Source organism: Capra hircus, chromosome 27, assembly GCF_001704415.2.
Source record: "Capra hircus breed San Clemente chromosome 27, ASM170441v1, whole genome shotgun sequence".
Classification (NCBI taxonomy): Eukaryota; Metazoa; Chordata; class Mammalia; order Artiodactyla; family Bovidae; genus Capra; species Capra hircus.
This window is the reverse complement of record NC_030834.1, coordinates 20017171-20038960: the sequence shown is the minus strand read 5'-3', so window position 1 is coordinate 20038960 and position 21790 is coordinate 20017171. Positions and strand designations below refer to the sequence as shown.

The 21790-nt window shown below is 35.9% G+C and overlaps 1 protein-coding gene across 2 annotated transcripts in view; it reads left to right on the top strand.

The window, feature by feature from the left end:
- Positions 1 to 21790, top strand: part of TNKS (tankyrase) — a 153313-nt gene that overhangs the window by 73274 nt on the left and 58249 nt on the right. For both annotated transcript variants that reach the window (XM_013975432.2, XM_005698796.3), the window contains exons 4-5: positions 3500 to 3536; positions 4304 to 4379. In XM_013975432.2, coding sequence (XP_013830886.1) covers positions 3500 to 3536; positions 4304 to 4379 — 113 coding nt within the window. The remainder of the gene's footprint in view (positions 1 to 3499; positions 3537 to 4303; positions 4380 to 21790) is intronic.

The following is a 21790-nucleotide window of genomic DNA, read 5'->3' as shown; positions in this document are numbered from 1 at the left end:
TTTATTGATTCAGTTTTTCTTCATTTTTATCCACAAAGTAATTTTGCCTTCACAGTAAGTGAAAGAGAAGTTGTTTCTAACTACCTCAGAGAAATACAAGGGGGAGTTTCACTTTTATCCTTTCTTTTTACCTTTCATTTTTAACCTCCTTTCTGACAGCGTACTCGTCTTAACACAGTGACTCATATCCCTGTCCCCACTGTGTATGCCTGTCTCCGCGTGTGTGTGTGTGTCTTTCTGTGCATCCTGTCAATACTTACACCAATAAACCATTTTTACTAATAAAACAATTCAGACTTTGGAAAGTAAACTTTGTGGCTTGCTTTTTTTAAAATCCCACTTATTCTAATAAAAAAATATATATTTTTTAAGCCATCTATTTTATCCTTTCCTGAGTGCTATTATCTTGACTATAATTGCCTGGTTTCCTTTCTGGCTGATCTATTGCTAGCCTTTATCTGGATGTGGTTAAAGAATAGAAATGCTCCATAAAGCACCAGAATCTCAGCCAGAATATCTTCAGATTTGCAGCTAAAATGAAATAGAACAAGGGGTTTAGCTGTTAAGTAGCTCAGATTTGTTGTCAGAGTGTGTGAGGGACTCTAAATTCATTATGCTAGTTGTTCCTGCAGTGTAGCATTTGAAAAATCGCTTCCACTGTTTATGGATTGTGGTCCTCGGGCACCAGATAGTGGATGTTGGAATGTATTGCAGAAAAGCTGATTAAAGTACTAGGATCTCTAACTGTAAGAGTAGGAAGTCATTTGTAACACCTGAGTCTGACGCCTTTGGTGGTACTTATATGTTTCCTTTTGAAAGCTTTGGTTTATTATCGGTTTAACTATGAGGGAATAACTCCCCCCCGCCCCAAGAAAAGTGCCTTTTGGAGAAAACATCAGTAAGCTATACTAGATGAGAAATTTAGGTAAGAGGATTGATTTGAACTTTGAAGATCCCAAATTCTATGTGATTTTCTTTCTTAGGTTATTGGAGTCATGCTTCACTGTGACTTTAATTTTAATAGTAGCTGCTTTCAGTTCTCAATTTCAGATTACTGTATCTCAGGAAATGTATAACTTACTCCAAAATATGAGCTATGCTAGAATTTATTGTTTTCACCTCCCATTACCCCCACTTTGGGCCACTTTGCTCTCCAACAAAAAGTTCACTGGCGTGGAATATGGAACGACTTTAATCACAAAACTTTTACAAATCTTTAAATATACCTTGCATTCTCCTTGTTGAACTATTTCAGTATTTTCTCATTGTTTTCAAAATAAAGTTCAAACTTCTTAGAGTGCTATTCATGTGATCTTTCTGTTTCTTCTCTATCTAGTTTTTACTCAGTCCCCTGTAAAATGTCCTTTTTTTCAGGTTTAAAGTGGCCATTTCCTGTCTCATTTCTTTTCCTTTGGTTGCTTCCTTCTCCCCCACCCTTCATCAGAGTATCACCTGTTCTTACTTTAAAAACCCTGCACAAGTTTTCCCTCTTCCAGGAAACATTCCTTGGACTACAATTAGCCTGCTTCTTATTTATCCCATTTAGATTGGCCTTTAAACTCTTTATAGCACTCTGTAAGACTCATTTCCTACTCTCATCATGGGTTTACTTGTTTGTCTTGTTTAATAGACTATTATTTCTTGAGTTCAGAAATGATAATGTCTTTTTCAGTTTTGAACCTGGCCTATAGGCCTTTCAAATAAATGTTTTTTGACTGAGTGACTTTTATAGGTAATTCCATAATTTAACTTACTTTGCTCTTGATTCTTAAGGCATTTTGAGGGTATGGGTCGAACCGTTTTCTCAAAAGGATCTTAAATTGACTCACTTTCATATTGCCACCTAAAATATTTAATAAGGGTAGATTTTTGTCTTTGGAAAGAAAAGAACCTTATTTGCTAGGAGATTATAATATAGATTTCAAACTGTCAATGAGTTGAAGAATCTGGGATATGATATATGGAAATTGGAAAGGCAAACTCTTATCGTGAAGCAAGCATTCTAGCTTATTCACATATATTGTTGAACCCATGACTTCATTGGTATATAAAATTCTCTTAGGAGAGAATAGATATTTAACAACTTTTTCCCGGTTTGAAAATTACTGCTCACAGTTTCTAGATTTTAATAAAATCTTAACCCAAGAATCAAGAGAAATGTTTAAACTAAAAAAATATTTGCTAATGAAGGGTTATAGAATTTAAACATGTGCTTAATGGTCCTGAGATGTCCTTAAAATATTTGCATCAGTATTCCACATTCTGTAGCAGAGCAAACAAAATGCAAAAAAAATCATGTTTATAAGTGATAAGATTTTTAAAAGTAATTTAAGTTTATTGCTTAATAGAATTATAACATCTTAATCAAAAATTTTATTTCTTATACATATATATGTATACACACTTAATATTTGCCTTCATATAACTATTTGCTTAGACATTTTATGTAATTATTTCTTTAATGATATAGCAAACTGAGTCAGCATATTATAGCTGAATCATGGTCCTAGCTGTTCTTTTTATTCATTCAGTGAGCAAACTCTGTATTATTAAAATTCCTTGTCCTTCAATTGTGCTGGCAAAGACTTGCTTTTTAGTTCTTGAATGCCCTAAGACATTTGTGTTGAAAATTGTAAAGTATATACCTATTTTCAGTCTTTGGTATGTTAAGCAATAGAATGGAAAAATATTATCCACATCTTAATAGATGAATGTCTGCTCATTCTCAGAGACCCTAGTCTCCTTTTAAAAAAATATTTTTAAGATTTATTGTCTTTAAAATTTGGTATTGAATTTGCATAAAGTGTAGATTGCAGCATGCTAGAATATTACTGTCATTTAAGAACATATTCATGGGTTTTTAGAGCACTGCCTCCAAGGGGTTCATAGCATTTGGTACGTAGTTCACGTATTTCTAGTCTACAGACTTACCCTATCGAGGCAAGGGCTTCATGATCCTGATGTTTTTTTTTCCACTGCTATAAAGCTCAGCAATGGTAATTAATGGTTGTGTGGATTTTTTTCTTTTGTTGGAAAAAAACTTTCCATGCCATTAAAATAAAATTGAGGATTTTTGAAGACTAGTAATGTGTACCTTTAAACAGCCACATTATTTTGCTTTTGTCTCAGAATGTATTATGCTTCACAAGTATACTGTGACAGTCTGAATAGAAAAGGGGGGAGGGGACATTGTCTTCAACTGGCATGCTGTTATCAGAGGGAATGTGTTTCTGGACACGAGATTTAGCATTCATTGGTCGTCTGAAGAAAGCTATTTCATCTGAGGATTGGACAAGAAGCTGCGTCAATTTGCTGCCCGTCTCCAAGGCACTGGTGATGCTGCCTGCACAAGCTGGCTAACGTCACGGCTCCATCACCCAGCGGGGTGTGGACTCTCTTTTTCTGTTCTTCTCTATTTAATTCTCTATTTGCTGCCTACTGCATTTCTTAATCTGTCTTCTGCCAAATGCTAACAGCATGATATTTTGCAATCATCTAGGTGAATACAAGAAAGACGAACTCCTAGAAGCTGCTAGGTAAGTGATTCCATTCATTTTAAGTGAGTATCAGGCATTTAAGGGAGAAAAAGGGGAGGGCAGGTAGAGGACTATAAAAATTAAAGCATGTTATTGTCTCGCTTGGATTTTATGAGATAATGTGGCTAAGACCTTATACTAAATCTTTGTATACTTTATTTTGCACAGTTAGTGTATTAAATGAGACTGTCTTTCAATATGGTGATGATTGTAAGGTTAATTCTATTTGGAACATTTCTTAAGGTACCTGCAAACCCGAGTTGCCCAGCTTTTCGGTTCATATTCTTGGAGTATGTAAAGAACTATATCTGTATTTTTCTCTAGAAATTTTTGTAGCCGAGCTTGAATGAGGGGCATAAAGTAAATGTTAAAATTCTCATCCATTTTCTTTTGTTCTTGTTCATTTATAATTTAATTGCTTAGCTTTCTACAACATTTTGTATGTTTATTTAACTCCAGTGTTTTAGATCACTTATCAGACTAAAGTTTGTTTGTAATTAAGAACATGACTTTATGCAGATAAATAAAGCAAATAATAATGTAGAAAGCTCCCTTATCTAAGATATACCACTATATGATGATTAACAGGAATTAATTAGGAATATATTGATTGAATTGAATTAAGTATAGCAAAAGACATTCATTCAGAACCATAAAAAAGAAATTAAAGAAGTCATATGATTTTCCATTCTGTTGTGAAAAATATCCATAAATATTCATAAGAAGCACTATAATTTTATAGGAATTGACTTACTACCTTTTTGTAGGAGTGGTAATGAAGAAAAACTAATGGCTTTACTGACTCCTCTAAATGTGAATTGCCATGCAAGTGATGGGCGAAAGGTAAGTCATTTAAGATGTAATATTCCCCTTCAATGATTCTTTTTGCTTTGCAGTAAAAATTTTTGAAGTTGGCATATATGTGTGTGTGTGTATACATATATATACACATACATATATATATGGCTGCATTTCACTGGCATCTTTTCACTGTAAATGAAATGCTGTCGTATCTGTTATTGGCAGTTGTGACATATTCATAGAGCTGGTGAAGCAAGGATTTTAAGCCCTTTCTCTTAAATGTCAGACACTGAAAGTTATTTGTTAAATGGAACTGCAGCTTTTGTGGTGATTACGATTATAACAACATATGTTATTTTCTGTGTGTGATTATGAGAAATAAAATTTTTTGTTTATGTCCTAATTACCCATCTTTGTTAGGATATGTGTATTTTTTGTTTCTTTCTGGCAGAGGAAAATTTGTTTGCTAGATAACCAATACTTTCTCAAGCTGAGAAATGCTAGATTTTTCAGGTCTGTTGTAACAGCCCTGCCTTTTTTTTCCCCCCATTGGCTAAGTTTTCATCATTATATATTGAAAGAAAGTAGATTAGAGCAGTGAAAAATATCTATATTAATACACACTTATCATGAGGTAATATATGAAATGGGCAGTTGGTATCTTCATTCTCTGCTTAGTATTCTTGCTGAATTTAGACTGAAAATGTAACCCTTTATATCCTTTGGTATTTAACTGCAAAGTTTTGCAGTGGTTTACCTAAAAGTACTTTGTACTATAAAGTCTTTTTTTAAATGATGATTAATTTTTTAATGTTAAATGATAGCTTTTATATTTTTAAAACCTAAAACAATTTTAAAGTAAATGTAGACACTGAAGAAAATTATCTTGTACCTAATATTTAAATAATTAACTGCTTTGGAATTATTTATATCAAAAATATGCTATAGATGGTATCAGAAGGATGGTACCCCCTTAGAAATAATGAGCTGTTTTGCATTTTAAAAAATCATTTTTCTCTGAGTGATAATTTTATAGATTAAAATTATTCAGCTTTCCTGACGCCTCCACACTGTTATCCCTATTCTAATGTAATTCATATAATAGTGGCATTGAATTGAATCCTTCTGAATATATGTTGTTGTTGAAGATGGCTTGAATATTATTTCGCGTGGCCTAACATTTATCCATCTAACACGTCTCCATTTTTCTCTGAATAAATAAAGAGAGACTTCTACTTTCTTGGAAAGTTAAACTATGTACAAATTAAGCTATAAATTAGCAAAGATTTATCCAGTACTATGAATGACTTTGGGGAGATGTTTTCAAATGATAACTTCTCATTTTCCCTTCAGTTTTGAAGTTGCTTTGGAAATTTTAACTTTCTTGAGTTACTTTGAGTTCCAGATTTTGCTTGTATCCTCCTAGTAGATAGGTGACTTTTATCACTATGCGCAAAAAGGCTGTCTTATCTGTAAGTGCAGCTATATCTTTAGACAGAATTCTCTGAGAACCTAGCCTTCTTCAGTTTCTCACAGCCATTTTAATATTACAAAATTTATGTGAGATTACTGTAACAGCAGTCAGTTTCTATCCCAGCCTTATTTCTCCCTTCCTCACCCTTATACCTTGACAACCCCATTTCTGGCTCAGTAAATCATGATAAGTAAGGAGCATGAACTCTGATAACTAACAAATTACCTCTTCTCTCTGCCTCAACCCTACACAAATAGGTAGAACTTCTTTATTTTTCCTTTTCCCCAAAGAAGGATACCCTTTCCTTATTCCTGTAGCTGAAACTAATATATTCCTCATTCAAATTCCTATGGTTCTTTTTCTGTATTACTCTGTGGCATTTACCACAGAGTTCTTGAATTGTAGTTATTCATACATTTCGTTTTCTTCTACTCGTCTGTTAGCTCTCTTTTGTACAGGAGTATGCCTGGCACTTTGCATGTAAGAAGCTTAGGCTACAAATATGTTCCCCAGTGAACATAATTTTATCCTGCGAGTGAAAATAAATCATCTGTACTCTTTGCCATGTAGGAATTTAACTCAGAAGTATATGAATGGGAAATTGTGTACTTTCTGTTATTATATATTATTACTAGTATTATTTTATTAATTTATTTTTGAGTAATTATAACACAGAGGAGAATTATATATCTTAATAGGTAGAACATTTTAAATGTCTCAGATATTATTATTATACTGAAGGTCTCATAACATATAAATAATGCAATAATTTTCCAAAATGTGCCCCTATACTTTTTTAGATTATCAATTTTCTCACATTAGCTAGAAAAAGAAAATTAGACTTAAGCATTTATTAGGTTTTGGTGCTATGCATAAAACATAAAAAATCATTCAATATTGTTCATCAATATGCAAAATGCAAATAAAATTTCATGATTAAAATTGAATACTGTGCATATTTAGATACTACCCTTATTTATGGCACAGAGCAATTCTTATTAGATGTACCACTTTCACTGAAGCCATAGAATGGTAGATAATCTAGGTGCTAAGGGAGGCTGGGAAAAGATCCTTTAGTTATGAAAATCTCTTTGTTTTCTTGCTGTTGATGTCAAGAGAATGTGTAAGCAAATCTAGCTGCTAAGTTACAAGTCTACCTGATATATTCAGTATTTTTCCAGGCCATTTAATTCATTTGTTTATCTAGAATTAAGGAAGTCAGATTGTATATTAACAAGAGGACACAGATGCTTTACGTGTATAGTAAGGTATATGAAGTTTTATTTCTTGATTTGCATTTTAGAGCACAATGCAGAATCGAATTCATTTTTAATAGGTTTTTAAATGACTGTCTTAATGCTTAACTGAATCTTTGGTTGGCTCTGGTTTTACTATGATTCCTGGTTTGTAAATTTTAAAAGCCCATGGAAATGTCAATTTTGAAATGTTTTTAGAAAAGAAATGATCCTTATATACAACTAGTAGGTGGAGAAATTGCCAAGTTATATGTAGGGGTTTTAGACTTTAGTATTCCTTTTTCAAGTAGTATGTGGGCTTATACAATGACAGTGTAAATTTTAAAGTCTCCTAATTCTATACTGTGACTTGATGATTATCTAATTAGGTAATAATCTGAGTGGTTAAAATTTTTATTTCCGACAGACATTTGGTTTTCTAACCTGTAGAGTCTGAAAATAGTGAATAAGGTTTTAACTAGTTTGTATTGTTATATTTTGTTTTATTTACATGTGAATCAAAGCAGAGCTTGGCTCCTCTAAAAATTTCCAGTTGTTGTTGTTGTGTTCCCTGAGAAGCAAAGGCAAAAATGTTTTTAGTAATGTTTTATTTTAAAATCCTACTTTCATTTAATTATATGTGTATTCTAATGCTGGCCATTTTAGAAACGTAGGGCATTGATATAGTTAGACATAGCATTCCAGTTTCCTATTTTGAATTGTAGTGACCAGGTCCTTAAAACAGATTGCTTCCCTTCTATAATTCTTGTATTTTTGAACTTATATTTCTTGTCCTTTAATCTCCTTTACAGCATTTTCTGTCAAGATCAGATGTTTTATTAGCAATTATCCAAATATTCTAGTCTTGTTTGATATGTATATTTAAGATGCTGGTCATCTCGTTTTTCAATATTAATTTTTATAAGGATTTTATAATGCATGAAAACTAATATTTGAATACATCTCAAATTATTCCAACACTCAACCCTTTCCAGAATTCTTTTAGGTCTCTCTGTGTCCCTTTCCTGATTGCCTATATCCCCTTCCAAAATAAATGTCCTAAATTTATCCCCTCCTTATAACTAGGAATAAGTTGAAGTTTGATATCACTGTATGTATTCCAAAATATGTATCTTTGCATGCAGTTTCTATGCCTACCATTGCTGTAACTGTACATCACTAAATATTGAAAGTAAGTAAAGTTTGGTTGGAATTTTTATTTTCAGTGTAATTTCTGGTGGTTTCTCTCTGCTCCTTTTGTTCATTCAGTCAGCACTCAATACATACCATGTATAGGTCACTATGCTAATGTCATGGGAGCTAACTGTGTATTTAATAGTATTGGTTCAGTCGGAGTTCAAAATTGATAGAATGATTAAGATACTATCCTAGACATTGAAACCAGTGCCTAAAGATGTGATTCCTTTTGCTATGATGCAGTTATACGATGTAGATTTGAGGTGAGGTTTGGGGTTTTTTCCCTAGCTCTTTTATTTTGACAGCATTAATATTTAGACATGTATGCTCTTCTGTAAGAAACCACAAATTTAGATTTAGAAAGACAACTGGAGAAGCATGTTTTAAATTGAGAAAGATTACTGAAGGGTTTCTTTAAATGTCCAATTTCTACTGTGTAAATGTTTGCTTCCATAAAATAGTTAATAATGAATAAGACTCTGGAAATGGAAAAAAGTAAAGTGTTTAAAAACTATTTTTTAATGGAGATCAATCAGAAAAAAAGTAGAGTTTAGTACCATCCCTCGAAGATACCATAAAAAACTGTGTGATAGAGTTGAAAGAGCAAATACGCTTTGAGGCCAAACAGATGGGTTCTGTTCTCTGCTTGTCTGCTTTCTACGCGTGTGGCTATGGCACTGCAGTTTTCAGTGTATTCTTTACCAAGTAGGGATAGTGATTCCCGTTCCACAAGACATTTGAGAGGATTAAATGAAATTATGTGATTAATATAACCCACAGTAGAACCTCAGTAAATTAGATCCCCACTCCTTTGATACATTTTTTAAAGCTTTTAAACATATTTAGAATAGACATATACATAGTTTGGGGCTTCCCAGGTGACACATGGTAAAGAATTCACCTGCTATTGCAGGAGACGCAGGGGATGCAGGTTCAATCCCTGGGTTGGGAAGATCCCTTGGAGAAGGAAATGGCAACCCACTCCAGTAGTCTTGCCTGAGAAATCCCATGGACCGAGGAGCCTGGCGGACTATCGTCCATGAGGTCACAAAGAGTCGGAGATGACTGAGTGTCTGAGCATGCACATCCATACCTCTGAGTACTTTAACAGTCCCTAGTTCTCCACTTAAACTGTATATTATCCAAGCTCAGTCCCAGGTGGCATTTGGGTAAAATGTAAGTTACCAGGTAATCTGTAACACATTCAGTTGAATTAATTGTCTTGAAACTTGGTCTCTGTTCCCTGTCCACCCCACATCACATGTAATCAATAAATTTATTTTTGTAGATTATAAATTGAGAAATGTGTTCATAAGACACATATGCCCATTTTAGGAATATCTTTATTAAAAATTAATATCTGGCTGAAAAATAATGCCATGATGTTCATTTGAATTCCATTTTAAGCACATCCAGTGAGGTACAAAGGATAAATAGGATTAGTGCAATGTTTTTTGTATTCATACTTAAATTTAGGATTATATGAATTTGTCATATTCTCATACAGTATTCTTGGTGAACAGCTTTCTCCTTCAGTGTAAGTCTTCTCTAAATATCATGTTGGAATGGATATTAACAATCCTCACATTGTTACTTTGAAGATCCCTCAGTGAACCAAGCCTCTCTTTATTTATGATCTTGACTGGTCCTTTCCCACACAACCTGTGCACAACGACTAGGACTGCTTTGATGAATAAAGTTGAAGTGATGCTATGCCAGGTTTGGGACTAGCCCATGGAATGGGCCTGGTAGCTGCAGTTTCTTTCTTGGAACCCAGATGCCACACCGTGAGGAAGCACAAGCAGCCGTGTGGAGAAGTTCATGTAGAAAACGAAGAACTGAGGCCTCTAGCCAAAAACCCCCACCAAGCTTGGTTAACCATCTGAATGGCTTTTTTTTTTCTTTTTCTTTATGTTTCTTTTTTTTAAAAAATTATTTATTTTTATTGGAGGCTAATTACAGTATTGTAGTTGTTTTTGCCATACATTCACGTGAATCCACCACGGGTGTACATGTGTTCCCCATCCCGAAGCCCCCTCCCACCTCCCTCCCCATCCCATCCCTCAGGGTCATCCCAGTGCACCAGCCCTGAGCACCCTGTCTCATGCATCGAACCTGGACTGGCAATCTGTTGCACATATGATAACATACATGTTTCAATGCTATTCTCTCAAATCATCCCACCCTCTGAATGACTTTTAACTCTCCACATGTCCTAGACTTTGAGCTTCAGTTGAGTGTCCAGTCTAGCCTCCAGGTGACACTAACCATCCTAACACCTAGTTCATACCACACAGAGCAGAAGAACCAGCCAAGTAACCTACCATTTTGGGAGTAGTGTGTTATGTACTAGTAGCTAACTGAAATACCCCATGCGAAAATACAGCTCAGTGCCTATTATATAACTCAGTGCATATTATCTATTGGGCAAGAAAGTTTGTGTCTTTTCTCAGGTGGATTACTGAAAATGGTTCTTTCTTAGCTACTTGGAAGAACGAGTGAACATTTTTAAGTAAATCACCAAACATTTATTTCTTTTGATATGCTTACTTATTTTATATCTTACAATTTAAGATACTTTCCCCTCAGAATGCAAAAAAGAAAAACACAAAATTTATGCACATCTTTTTGGTCATGACATTGCAGGAAAAAGCAGAACATTGAAGCCAAAAGACCAAGTTTTAAGTGAAAATTATTACTAACTGTGTGATCGTGGCAAGTTTTATTATATCTCTTGAATTCTCGATCTTTTAGCTTAAGAAATGATGGGTTTGGGCCTCATGAACTCAGATTTACCTTTCAGCTCTAACATCTTAAGATTTTTATGTGGTTTGTTGTTTTTCATCAGAGTTAATAATACAGAATTGGATTATATAAGAGTCACGCCTGATATCTAGAATAAAGTTTACATACAGCGTTTTTCACCTTTAAGAAAGTCTTAGTGTTACCTGAAGACACATGTGTAGATCGCTGTGGCTTTTAGTGGTCTTTATCATCCTCCTCTGTTCTTGCCAAATCTTGGTTTAGAAAAGGTCAGAGCATTTTTTAATTTCCAGCTTTTCTGGCTCATAGTTTAGATGTTGCTTGGGATTTATAGGAAGGTCAAAGTGCAGTTAAGTCTGCATGAGGGAACTCTTCAAATACTTAAATTATGTATCTAATCAAATCACTTCTTTTAAGTACATCTTACTGAGTAGTGCGTGTCATACTGTAAGGCAGAAATCACTGAGAGCAAGTGTTCTTGCCTGCTGATGTTGGGATATACCGTATAAAATCTTTATGCTTGTGTATATTCATTTTATAACAATAAAGGCTTAAATGCCTTCTTTATTTTTCATTAGGGAATCACTTCTACTAAAACAGTCTCTATTTTGTCTAGCATGACATCTCTGCTGGTGAGGGTAATTAATACCCATGCCAACCATGTTTTGTTTCTCTCTTTGAGAAAAAAATTTTTGGTAGAAAGGGATATGTGTTAAAAAGCAGGTGGTAAAACTTAGGAATTCAGTTTAGCTCAGCTTAGCCACCCTCTTCTGAACTTTGGTTTCTCCTATATGCTCACACTAAGTCACTAAGTTGTGTTTGACTCTGCAGCCCTGTGGACTGGAGCCCGCTAGGATCCTCTGTCCTTGGCATTTCTCAGGCAAGAATACCAGAGTGGGTTGCCATTTCCTTCTCCAGAGGATCTCCAGGGGTCGAACCCACATCTCCTGCATTGGTAGGCAGGTTCTCTACCAGTTAGCTACCAGGGAAGCCCCTGATTTCTCCTATACTCATATCGAAAAGACCCAAGTTTCCTGCAGTTTTCCACATAGATGAGTTGAGGGATGAAAAAAGAAGTGAGATGAAATCATTTTGCTATGAGTATGATTCGTTATTAAAATTCAATTTAGAAGTGAAATTACAAACGTGACACTTCAGTATAGACTTGTAAGAATCTAAAGTGATTCCTTTGTCTCTCCAAATTAACCAGACTTTATAGGGTCGGTTAAATTACAACTGCAGCCGTAGCTTGAGAAACATCCATCTGGCTGGCAGAGTGTTAAGGGAATAGGAGATTAGGAAGAAGCACAGAAGGTCACTCTAATGCCATTCCTGGTTCCTCAGTAGTGGGATTGTCAGTGGTGTCATTTACATATAATTATTTATCAATTATTACATGATAAAGATATTTTAAAATAGTTCTCTGATGATTATGATTGGTTATGATCTCTTTGGCCTAAACTGTTCAGTTAATATCACGTGAAGTAGAGCGTTCCCCATCAGCTCTTAAGTCTTTTTAAGTGAATGGTGAACCTTAGTCTGTGAAAAGGCTTCCTTAGTTACAAAGAAAGTCTGGTTTCAGAAACTCTTCTGGCCTAATGAGAAGCAGCAAAAAGTGGAGAGTTCATTATGGATTGAAGAGCCTTGATATTATCTGTAGCTTTGGATTGGTATTATGAGAAAGAGTTGTTTGGCCATCATGTAAAAACAGTGTAAACAGTTCATTCATTGTGTACCACCGTCTGGTGCCTCAGTTAGCTCAGGCTGCCATACCATAGACTAGATGGTTTAAATAGCAAAAGTTTATTTCTCCCAGTTCTGGAGGCTAGGAAATCCAAGATCAAAGTGCCAGCTTGGTCAGTTTCTGAGGAGGGGATCTCTTCCTGACTTGTGGAGGGCTGCCTTCTTGCCAAGAGAGAAAAAGAATTCTTGGCTGTCTCTTTATAAGGGCACCAATCCCATCTGGAGGGCCTTTACCCTCATGACCTCATCTACCCTGATTACCTCCTGGAAGTCCTATCTCCTGGAATATCCCGTCACAGTGAGGGCTAGGGCTTCAACATATAATCCAGAAGGATGGACCCAAACATTCACCTGGCTTTTTTTGTGTGCTGCCTTTTTTTTTTTAAGTATAATAATTGCTCCTGAAATCTCCACACACACACAAAAGCATATTCATCCATTCCCTCACTTCCTCAATTAATTTAGAATTATAAAAGGAAATTTCTAAAAGTATTAAGAATCTAAATAATATTCTTTTTTAAGAGAAGACTATTTTCAGTGACTAACAAAATGTCCTCCTCTGATAAAAATGGCATCAAGAGTAAAACTTTAAAAACACTATAAATGCCATTCATGATTATTTGAAATACATATTTGGGTAATCAAATTAGTAAATTTGGAAATTGACTAAATATTAAATACTTTATATGTTGATTTTTTCCTTTTGTAAAGATGTTTTTATTTTTCAACACTAACATGATAATCCCCTACTGTGAATACCATAAAAATGCCCATTAAAGTTATCTCCTAGTTTCTGAGAGGGCTCAATACCCTTAGAATTGAGTAAGGGCAAGGAATCACTTCTTTTGTTAAGAAGTCCCACATTTTTAGGGAACCCTCCTACACCGTTGGTGGCTGTGTAAATTGGTGCAGCCACTGTGGAGAACAGTGGCTTGGGCAGGGAATAGAGCTGGAAATCTTGGCACCTGGCTGCCGCTGGCTGCTGAATTCGTATGTGCCAACTCAGAAATGACAGGACTTGATCACTGAAGGGACTTTGAGGTGACACTGTGTCTCCCAAGTCCTGGAGCTCTGGAGACACTAAAACCAGCTAAAAGAATTTCTCATTCTCACAGTTTATATAGTTAAAATGACTCCCCAAGGGTCTAAGGTGAAATGATTTCCCCATAAATAATCTTTAAATGAAATTCGGTGGACTCGTTCCCTTGTACTTCCAGAATAAGGCATCTGTCTGTTGAACTTTAGTTAGAATCTTTGATGTTTAGATTTGAAAACCTGAGATTGTAAATATTAATTATAAAAAGGAATTCAGGTGAGATTCAAATAGTCGAAAAACTTTTCTTTTGAAAAGTATAAAACATCAGGCTACTGTCAGACCACACAACCTGATTTCCATAAAGTCTGCCAGCTGTTTCTCATTAAACAATGCAAAATTAACATTGCACCCCCTGAAACTGCTAAGCATTCTTTTTTCTTTCCCATGCAAACCCTATGAGAGGATGCTAGGAACTCATTTTCATGCATACATTTCAATTCTTCTGCTGGTTCTGAGGCTGGTAAAGAGAAACACAAATTTCTGGCTGTTGAAGAATCCCCTTGGAGTTTCCACAGTGATAACGTTAAGTTAAAATTTAATTAACTTGGCATTCAGCGCTTTACCCTCACAAAGATTACCCCATGGATTACCTGCTCTTTCTTGTCTGTTCATTACCTTTCCCCTGTCCTTCTCTTCCCCATACAGAACACTTAAAGATAGTCCTTTATAGTCTTACTTTAAAAAATAAACTATAAGGCAATTGAAGTATAGAAGTTTTATGTTATTAGTTATTTCATAAATTCTACAAATTTTCAAGTGCCTTAGATTCCTTCCTAAAGATAACTACATATGTTGCTTTGGAAAGGCATTCTCTTTGAGGCTGTAAAATATCAATCATTATTCTACCTCGTTGAACTTTATTTGGAAGAGGACTTAAATGGCAACTAGTCCAGCTTCCCAGTACGGTGTTGGAAGCTTCCCTCTAATAACTCTGATAGGTTGTCATCTCACTGTACTTGATCGGGCTCAACAGATCATCTCTGGATTTAGCACCAAACTTAGAATTTCACAATGTAAGGAGAGAGATTGACCAGTCAGAAGGTGACCAGGAAGGTAATTTTTTAAAAAATCATTCTTTAAGAAACACTTGAATCACTGGAGGGATTTAGTTCAGGAAGAGACCAAATGACCATCCATTAGAGATACATAGAAAAATCCAGCACTAGGAAAGAAGCAGAAAAATCATCTTCTTTAATTTCCGTATTCTGTTATTCTTCCATGTCCTCTGATTCTTATTCTATATCACTTCTTTTGTTAAGAAGTCCTACATTTCTAGGGAACCCTCCTACACTGTTGGTGGCAATGTAAATAGGTGCAGCCACTATGGAGAACAGTATGGAGGTTTCTTTAAAAAAATAAAGTTACCAAGTGATCCAGTAATCTCTCTCCTGGGCATGTATCCAGAAAAAGATGAAAACTCTTAAGTCAAAAAGATATATACACTCCAGTGTTCACAGCAGCACTGTTATAGCCAGAACATGAAAGCAACAGATGAATGGATAAAGAAGACATGATGTACATATACAGTGGAATATTACTCAGCCATAAAAAAGAATGAAATCCTGCCATTTGCAGGAACACACATGGACCTAGGGATTATCATACTATGTAAAGGAAGACAAAGACAAATATCATAATAGCTGAAATGAACTTATTTACAAAACAGAAATAGTCTAACAGATATAGAAAACAAACTCTTGGTTACCAAAGGGAAAAAGGAAGGGGAGATATAAATTAGGAATTTGGGATTAATAGATACACACTACTATATATAAAGTAGATGAACAGCAAGAACCTGCTGTATATCACAGGGAACTGTATTCAATATCTTATAATAACCTATAATGGAAAAGTATTTATATATGAATCACTTTGCCATATGCCTGAAAATAACACAACAGTACTTCAGTTTTTTTTAAAAAAAGGAAAAAAAGAAGTCCTACATTTCTGGGGCACTCATCCAATAGTGTGGCACACTCTCAATATTGATAGGGTTTGATTTGAATGCTGAGTTGAGTCAGAACTGCCAAAGTGATCCCTGCCCACGAACACCAATTTCCCCTCTCTCTCAGCCATACTCATCCATTTCTGAACATCCTCTCCAGAATCTGCGTGTCAGAACCCAGCCAAAGGAAAGGAAGGAAGGCAGAGTGAGAGTTCTGAAGTCAGGCTTCCCTGCATTTGATCTGACTCTGCTATTAACTTGCCGTATTAATCCCCATGTTTCTTAGATTCCTTATCTGTTGTGTGGAGATAACAATAGTCTCTGGCTCTGGTAGTGGTTATGTAAAGTAAGCAAGTTAATACATATAATGCACTTTAGTACATAGAAAGTACCCAGTAGGTTTTAGCTATTATTTTAACAAAATACTCTGTATTTTCAAAGTGTTTTTGTATCTTCTATTTCATTTTCACCAGAAAATAACACAGTAAAGGAGCCAGTACTGTTATTACTCTCTTATTTCAGAGATTGAGTCTTATAAACATTAATATGTTAAATGCTCCTAGGTTGTAGGAATAGTATGTCTTACTAATGAAAAGTAACAGTCTTGATGTAGTCCACTGTGATGGGACTGTAGCTATTATTAGGTGCAGTAGCTCTAGGCGCTATGCTTCAGAGAACTGCTGACCAAGTGTCCCAGCACCGGAGAAAAAGACTCATAATGGGAAAGAAAACATTATTATTAGAAGATCTAATAATGTGTGGTCTGTAGAAAAGAGACAAGTTAAAGGAGATACTTGGGAAAGAAGTGAATTAAGGTATCTTTTTAAAGTCTTATTTCTACTTTGGTTCATCAGTTTTCATTCTGCAGAGTTTTTCTCTTTTAAATTATTTGTATAATAGCTCAAGAGTTGAGAAGCTACAAGGAAACTTGTTATGGTACTACTTAAAATATCCGTTCTAAAGACAGGTGTCAGTGATGAGATGTAGTTATTTCCATGGACTCATGCCCATATTGATTCTCTGGCTTTTAATTTGGTTGATGCGGATTTAAGTTTCACTGTCTCAAAGAACTTCTTAGCTATACCTCACATCTATGCCTAAAGGAAATTTAATAAGCTCTGATTATGCAGTTATTATATCTTCCTGAGAGTTTTATATTAATGGCTGATACAGTATTTTATTTGTAGAAGGGGCACACTGATCTGTCTTAACCAATGGTAAGTCTGAATGAGATGTGTTTTGTTAAGATAAGCAGAGCAGAGGTGGAGCATTTATAAATGTCCATTTATAAGGTATTAGTCACTCAGTCATGTCCTACTCTTTGCGACCCCATGGACTGTAACCTGCCAGGCTCCTCTGTCCATGGGATTCTCTAGGCAAGAGTACTGGAATGGGTTGCTGTTTCCTTCTGTTTATAATATCCAACCAGTCCATTCTAAAGGAGATCAGCCCTGGGTGTTCTTTGGAAGCAATGATGCTAAAGCTGAAACTCCAGTACTTTGGCCACCTCATGCGAAGAGCTGACTCATTGGAAAAGACTCTGATGCTGGGAGGGATTGAGGGCAGGAGGAGAAGGAGACGACAGAGGATGAGATGGCTGGATGGTATCACCAACTTGATGGACGTGAGTTTGAGTGAACTCCAAGAGATGGTGGTGGACAGGGAGGCCTGACGTGCTGCAATTCATGGGGTCGCAAAGAGTCGGACACCACTGAGCAGCTGAACTGAACTGAACTGATAAGGTGATGGTTATTAAATAATTACAGCACAGGACTTCCCTGGTGGCTCAGACGGTAAAGTGCCTGTCTACAATGCAGGAGACCCGGGTTCAATCCCTGGGTTGGGAAGATCCCCTGGAGAAGGAAATGGCAATCCACTCCAGTACTATTGCCTGGAAAATCCCATGAACAGAGGAGCCTGGTAGGCTACAGTCCATGGGGTCGCAAGAGAAAGCCAATTCAGAAGAATATTGTGTGATCTATGTGTGACAAGTGAAAGTGTTAGTCCCTCAGTTGTGTACAACTTTGTGACCCTGTGGACTTAGCCTGCCCGGCTCCTCTGTCCATGGAATTCTCCAGGCAAGAGTACTGGAGTGCGTTGCCACACCCTTCCCCAGAGGACATTCCCAATTCAGGGATCAAACCCAGGCCTCCTGCACTGCAGGCAGATTCTTTACCATCTGCGCCACCAGGGAAGCCTTGTGTGACAGAAGCAACAGCACAAAGAACTCAGAGAAAAACAAACATATCTTCATATAACATAGGAAAATATATCAGATGATACAACTATAAGCAGTGCCTATCTTTAGGAAAGGAGTTTGTTGGGTAAAGAATGGCAACCCACTCCAGTATTCTTGCCTGGAGAATCCCAGGGATGGAGGAGCCTAGTGGGCTGCCATCTATGGGGTCACACAGAGTCAGACATGACTGAAGTGACTTAGCAGCAGCAGCAGCAGTAAGTCTTAACCTCATTGCACATGCATGTGTGCCCTTGGCACACACACTCAGACACACACGCTATTTTCTGACTTGAGACAGTTCCAGAATCCAAGAGTCATTCAGCTTGAAGTCTGCTTAGAGTTGGATTATCAACCATCCCAGTTTGCCTGGGGTGAGTGGGTTTCCTGAGACTAGGAATGGCCTGAGCAAACCAAGATGAATTGATTACCTTAGCCTGAAAAATCCCAGAGGATTTCATCTAGGTCAAAAGGAAAATCTTAATGAAAACCGAAATACACTGTACATCATGAAGTTAGGCAACTCTGTTGACTTCCATCATGGCTTTGCAGTTGTGGTTTTGTTCTTTCTTAGGGAATGCTTCAAACATCACACAGGCCTGTGCTGAAATGTGGTGTAAATCTTTTACACAAATTCAAAGTCATATTCACCAAGCTGGATTATATGTATCCCCTCTTCTCTTTCACTAATGTAAATCAAAAGCAAACTATAACTTTCATTTCATTACTAGCATGAAGCACTGTGTTAAGCCTTCGAACATAAAATTAAAATACACTCCTCATTCTCAACAAGCTCACAATGGATTAGAGGAGACAGACACATAAATATCAATGTTTAACTGTTATTTTGTGACAAGTGTTAAAGTAAAAGATAGTGGCACATAGTTTTAGAACCAGTCTTTAGCAATCTTTTGAGTACTTTCTGTTGCCATTAACAGCGATAGGAAATTCTGCAACCAGAAAAGAAGTGTGGGTACCTAGGTGTCCTAGATACCAAGGAGAAAAACATTTCAAGAAGGAAGAAATGATCACCTGTGTCAGATGATGCAAATAGGTGAAGTAAGATAACAGCTGAGAAATGACTTCTAAGTGTGCAAGATACTCAATAAGGTGATAATAAGTAATAACCACCATTTGTTGAGCTTTTTCTGTGTGATACTGTATTAGGTGCTTATTTATATAGTTAACTTTAATCCATAAGATAGTCTTATATGGTAGGAATTATAATTCTTATTTTATAGATATTAGAAGCCAAGGCTCAGACATTAAGAAACTAGTCCACAGCCACATAGCTTGTAAATTTTGCAGAAGAGAAATGCAAACCCAAAACTTAAAAGTCTCTGCTCATCATTTCTTTGTACTGTGCTGCCTGCACTTCGGTTATAAAGTTGTGTCCACAATTTTTTATATACTTTTAATTTAAAATTTTTTACATTTTTACAGTGTCGTGTTGTTTTCTGCCATACAACAATGCAAGTCAGCCATAATTATCATCCACAATTTTATAACAGAATTGTCGGTTGTTCCTGTTTTAGCTGTGCATGTATAAAGTTTAGGATAGGTTAATGCGTTATTGTGTACTTCAAATCTGTATCAGAAGAAGCAAAGATAAATATACATATATGTTTCTTTTTTCTCTTATGGCCTGATTCCAAGAAGAAAACTTTGAATTATGGGATTTAAGTAAGGATTCTTTTTTGTATAAACATTTTACAATATAAAAATAGTAGTAATAGCAAATCTCTTACAGCAGAACAGTATTAAGATAGGTTTTTTGATAGAGCTATATGTTTGCAGTTGTTTCATATTTTATCACTCTACATGTTTGACTTTTAAAGTATTCACAACAAAAAAGTCTGTTTTAAAAGTAAATCTGAGATATGCATACTGACAGATTGCTGTGCTGTCCTGTCCACAATGATGCCTTAAATGTTTGATTCTTGTGTTTGCTGGTTTACAGCCACCACAAAATTATCAAGTACCATGTGTGAGTAAATGGGTCTGCTTTTTTTTTCTCCCAAAACCAAAATTATACTCTGTTAATTATCTTAGCATTTAGAAAATTACTCTTACCATTTGTTTTGCCACTTGGTAGTTGAGGTATGAAGTTGTCACTATGTGGTAACCATTCACTAAATTTAGTCCTGCACCATGTGATTTTAATTGCTTTGCATCAGAAGATAGCATTTAGTATATAATGTTTAGTTGTAAATTTTTTTCTAGAGGAAAAACCCCTGGGCTCAGTGGTAGAAGCTTGTTCAAATCATCCTTTGTTCTCAATTTGTACTTCTTCTTTTTGCTGTATACCATTTCCTCAGATTTACTGCATGCGTTTCACAGACTTTTATGGGCCTTCCAGTGATACTGTTTAGTTTGCATAATTAGCATCCCCAGTAGAATGACTGCTGGGAAAGTTTCATCCAGCGTGTTCAGCACTCACTGCCTATGAATTCATCTGCTCCTGTAGCTCATCCGTCTCTGCCTAGATGCTGCTATCATTTTGCTAACTGACACTGTCATTCTCTCTCTCCTAGATTAGTCCTGCAGGCTTCTGTTCAGGTCTTGCTGCCATCAGATTTGCCCTCCCTGTCCAGTCTATTCTCCATTGAGTAACTAGAGTGATCTTTCCAAAACTCCATTCTCAGCCCCATTACCACCAGGGTATCATATAGGCACTTCAAACTCAATAAACCCGAACTTCACATTCTTTCCCTTTGGGTTCCCTTCCCATCTCCCCTCTATCCCTCCCTCCCTTCTTTCCTTCTTAAAAGCAAGCTTCAAAAGCAGGCTAACATCTGTTTAAGGAGAGAATGGTGAGAGAGAAGACAGAAAAATATTTGAAGAAATAATAGCTGAAAGTTTTTCAGATTTGGTGAGTACTATACATAATAGTTCCAAGAAACTCAGCCAGCCCCAGGCATTCACATATACCAAAAAAAGAAGAAAAAAAGCTGTACCAGGGTACATCACAAATCAAATTGCTTAATGTCTCTTAATGATAAAGAGAAATTATTAATGTATCCAGAGGAAAAACCACATGTACACAGGAATAGAATGTAGGCGGACTTCTAGTCTCAAAGAGTGCAAGCCAGAAGATAGTGAAACATCTTTAAAATGTTAAAGGAAGGGAAAATAAGTCCTGAAAAATAACTTGATAGTCCTTGGAGGTATTTGCAATAACATTTGACATGTGTCTGAAGACAGACACTTGGACGGGCTTGTTGTTTGATGATTCAGAAATTTTAATCATCTATTTTCATATGGCATTTTACATTTTAAAGGTGTTTAAATATGGGAGAAAATTTTTCACACTGTTTTGAAATAGCCTAGAGGAGCGGTTTTATCTCCATTTTGCAGGTGAGAAAGCTGAGCTGGTAGTTAACATAACATTTACGGTTCCATAATATCCAGGACTGTGATCAGCTTTCCTGACTTCCTATACGGGACCTTCTTCTATCTACCCGACCTCGTTATTAGCTATGTTTTGCTCAAGAATAATTCCTAAAGTTAGAGACTGCCAGAATAAATAAAATGTATGGAGTGCCTTGAAAGCAGTAATAGGTAATACAGTATTTAGTAATTCTTTTGTATCTTGACAAAACATGTAAAGAAAATAAAATGAAAATCTTTTAAAATCCCAAGGCATATGAGAAACCATTGCAGTATTTAAACTTGAAGTGAATGAATAGAGGTAGGGAAATTGCTATGATTGTGGAGAAACTTTTAATTAAAATAATGTTATTTCTGATGTTTTTTTTTAAAGG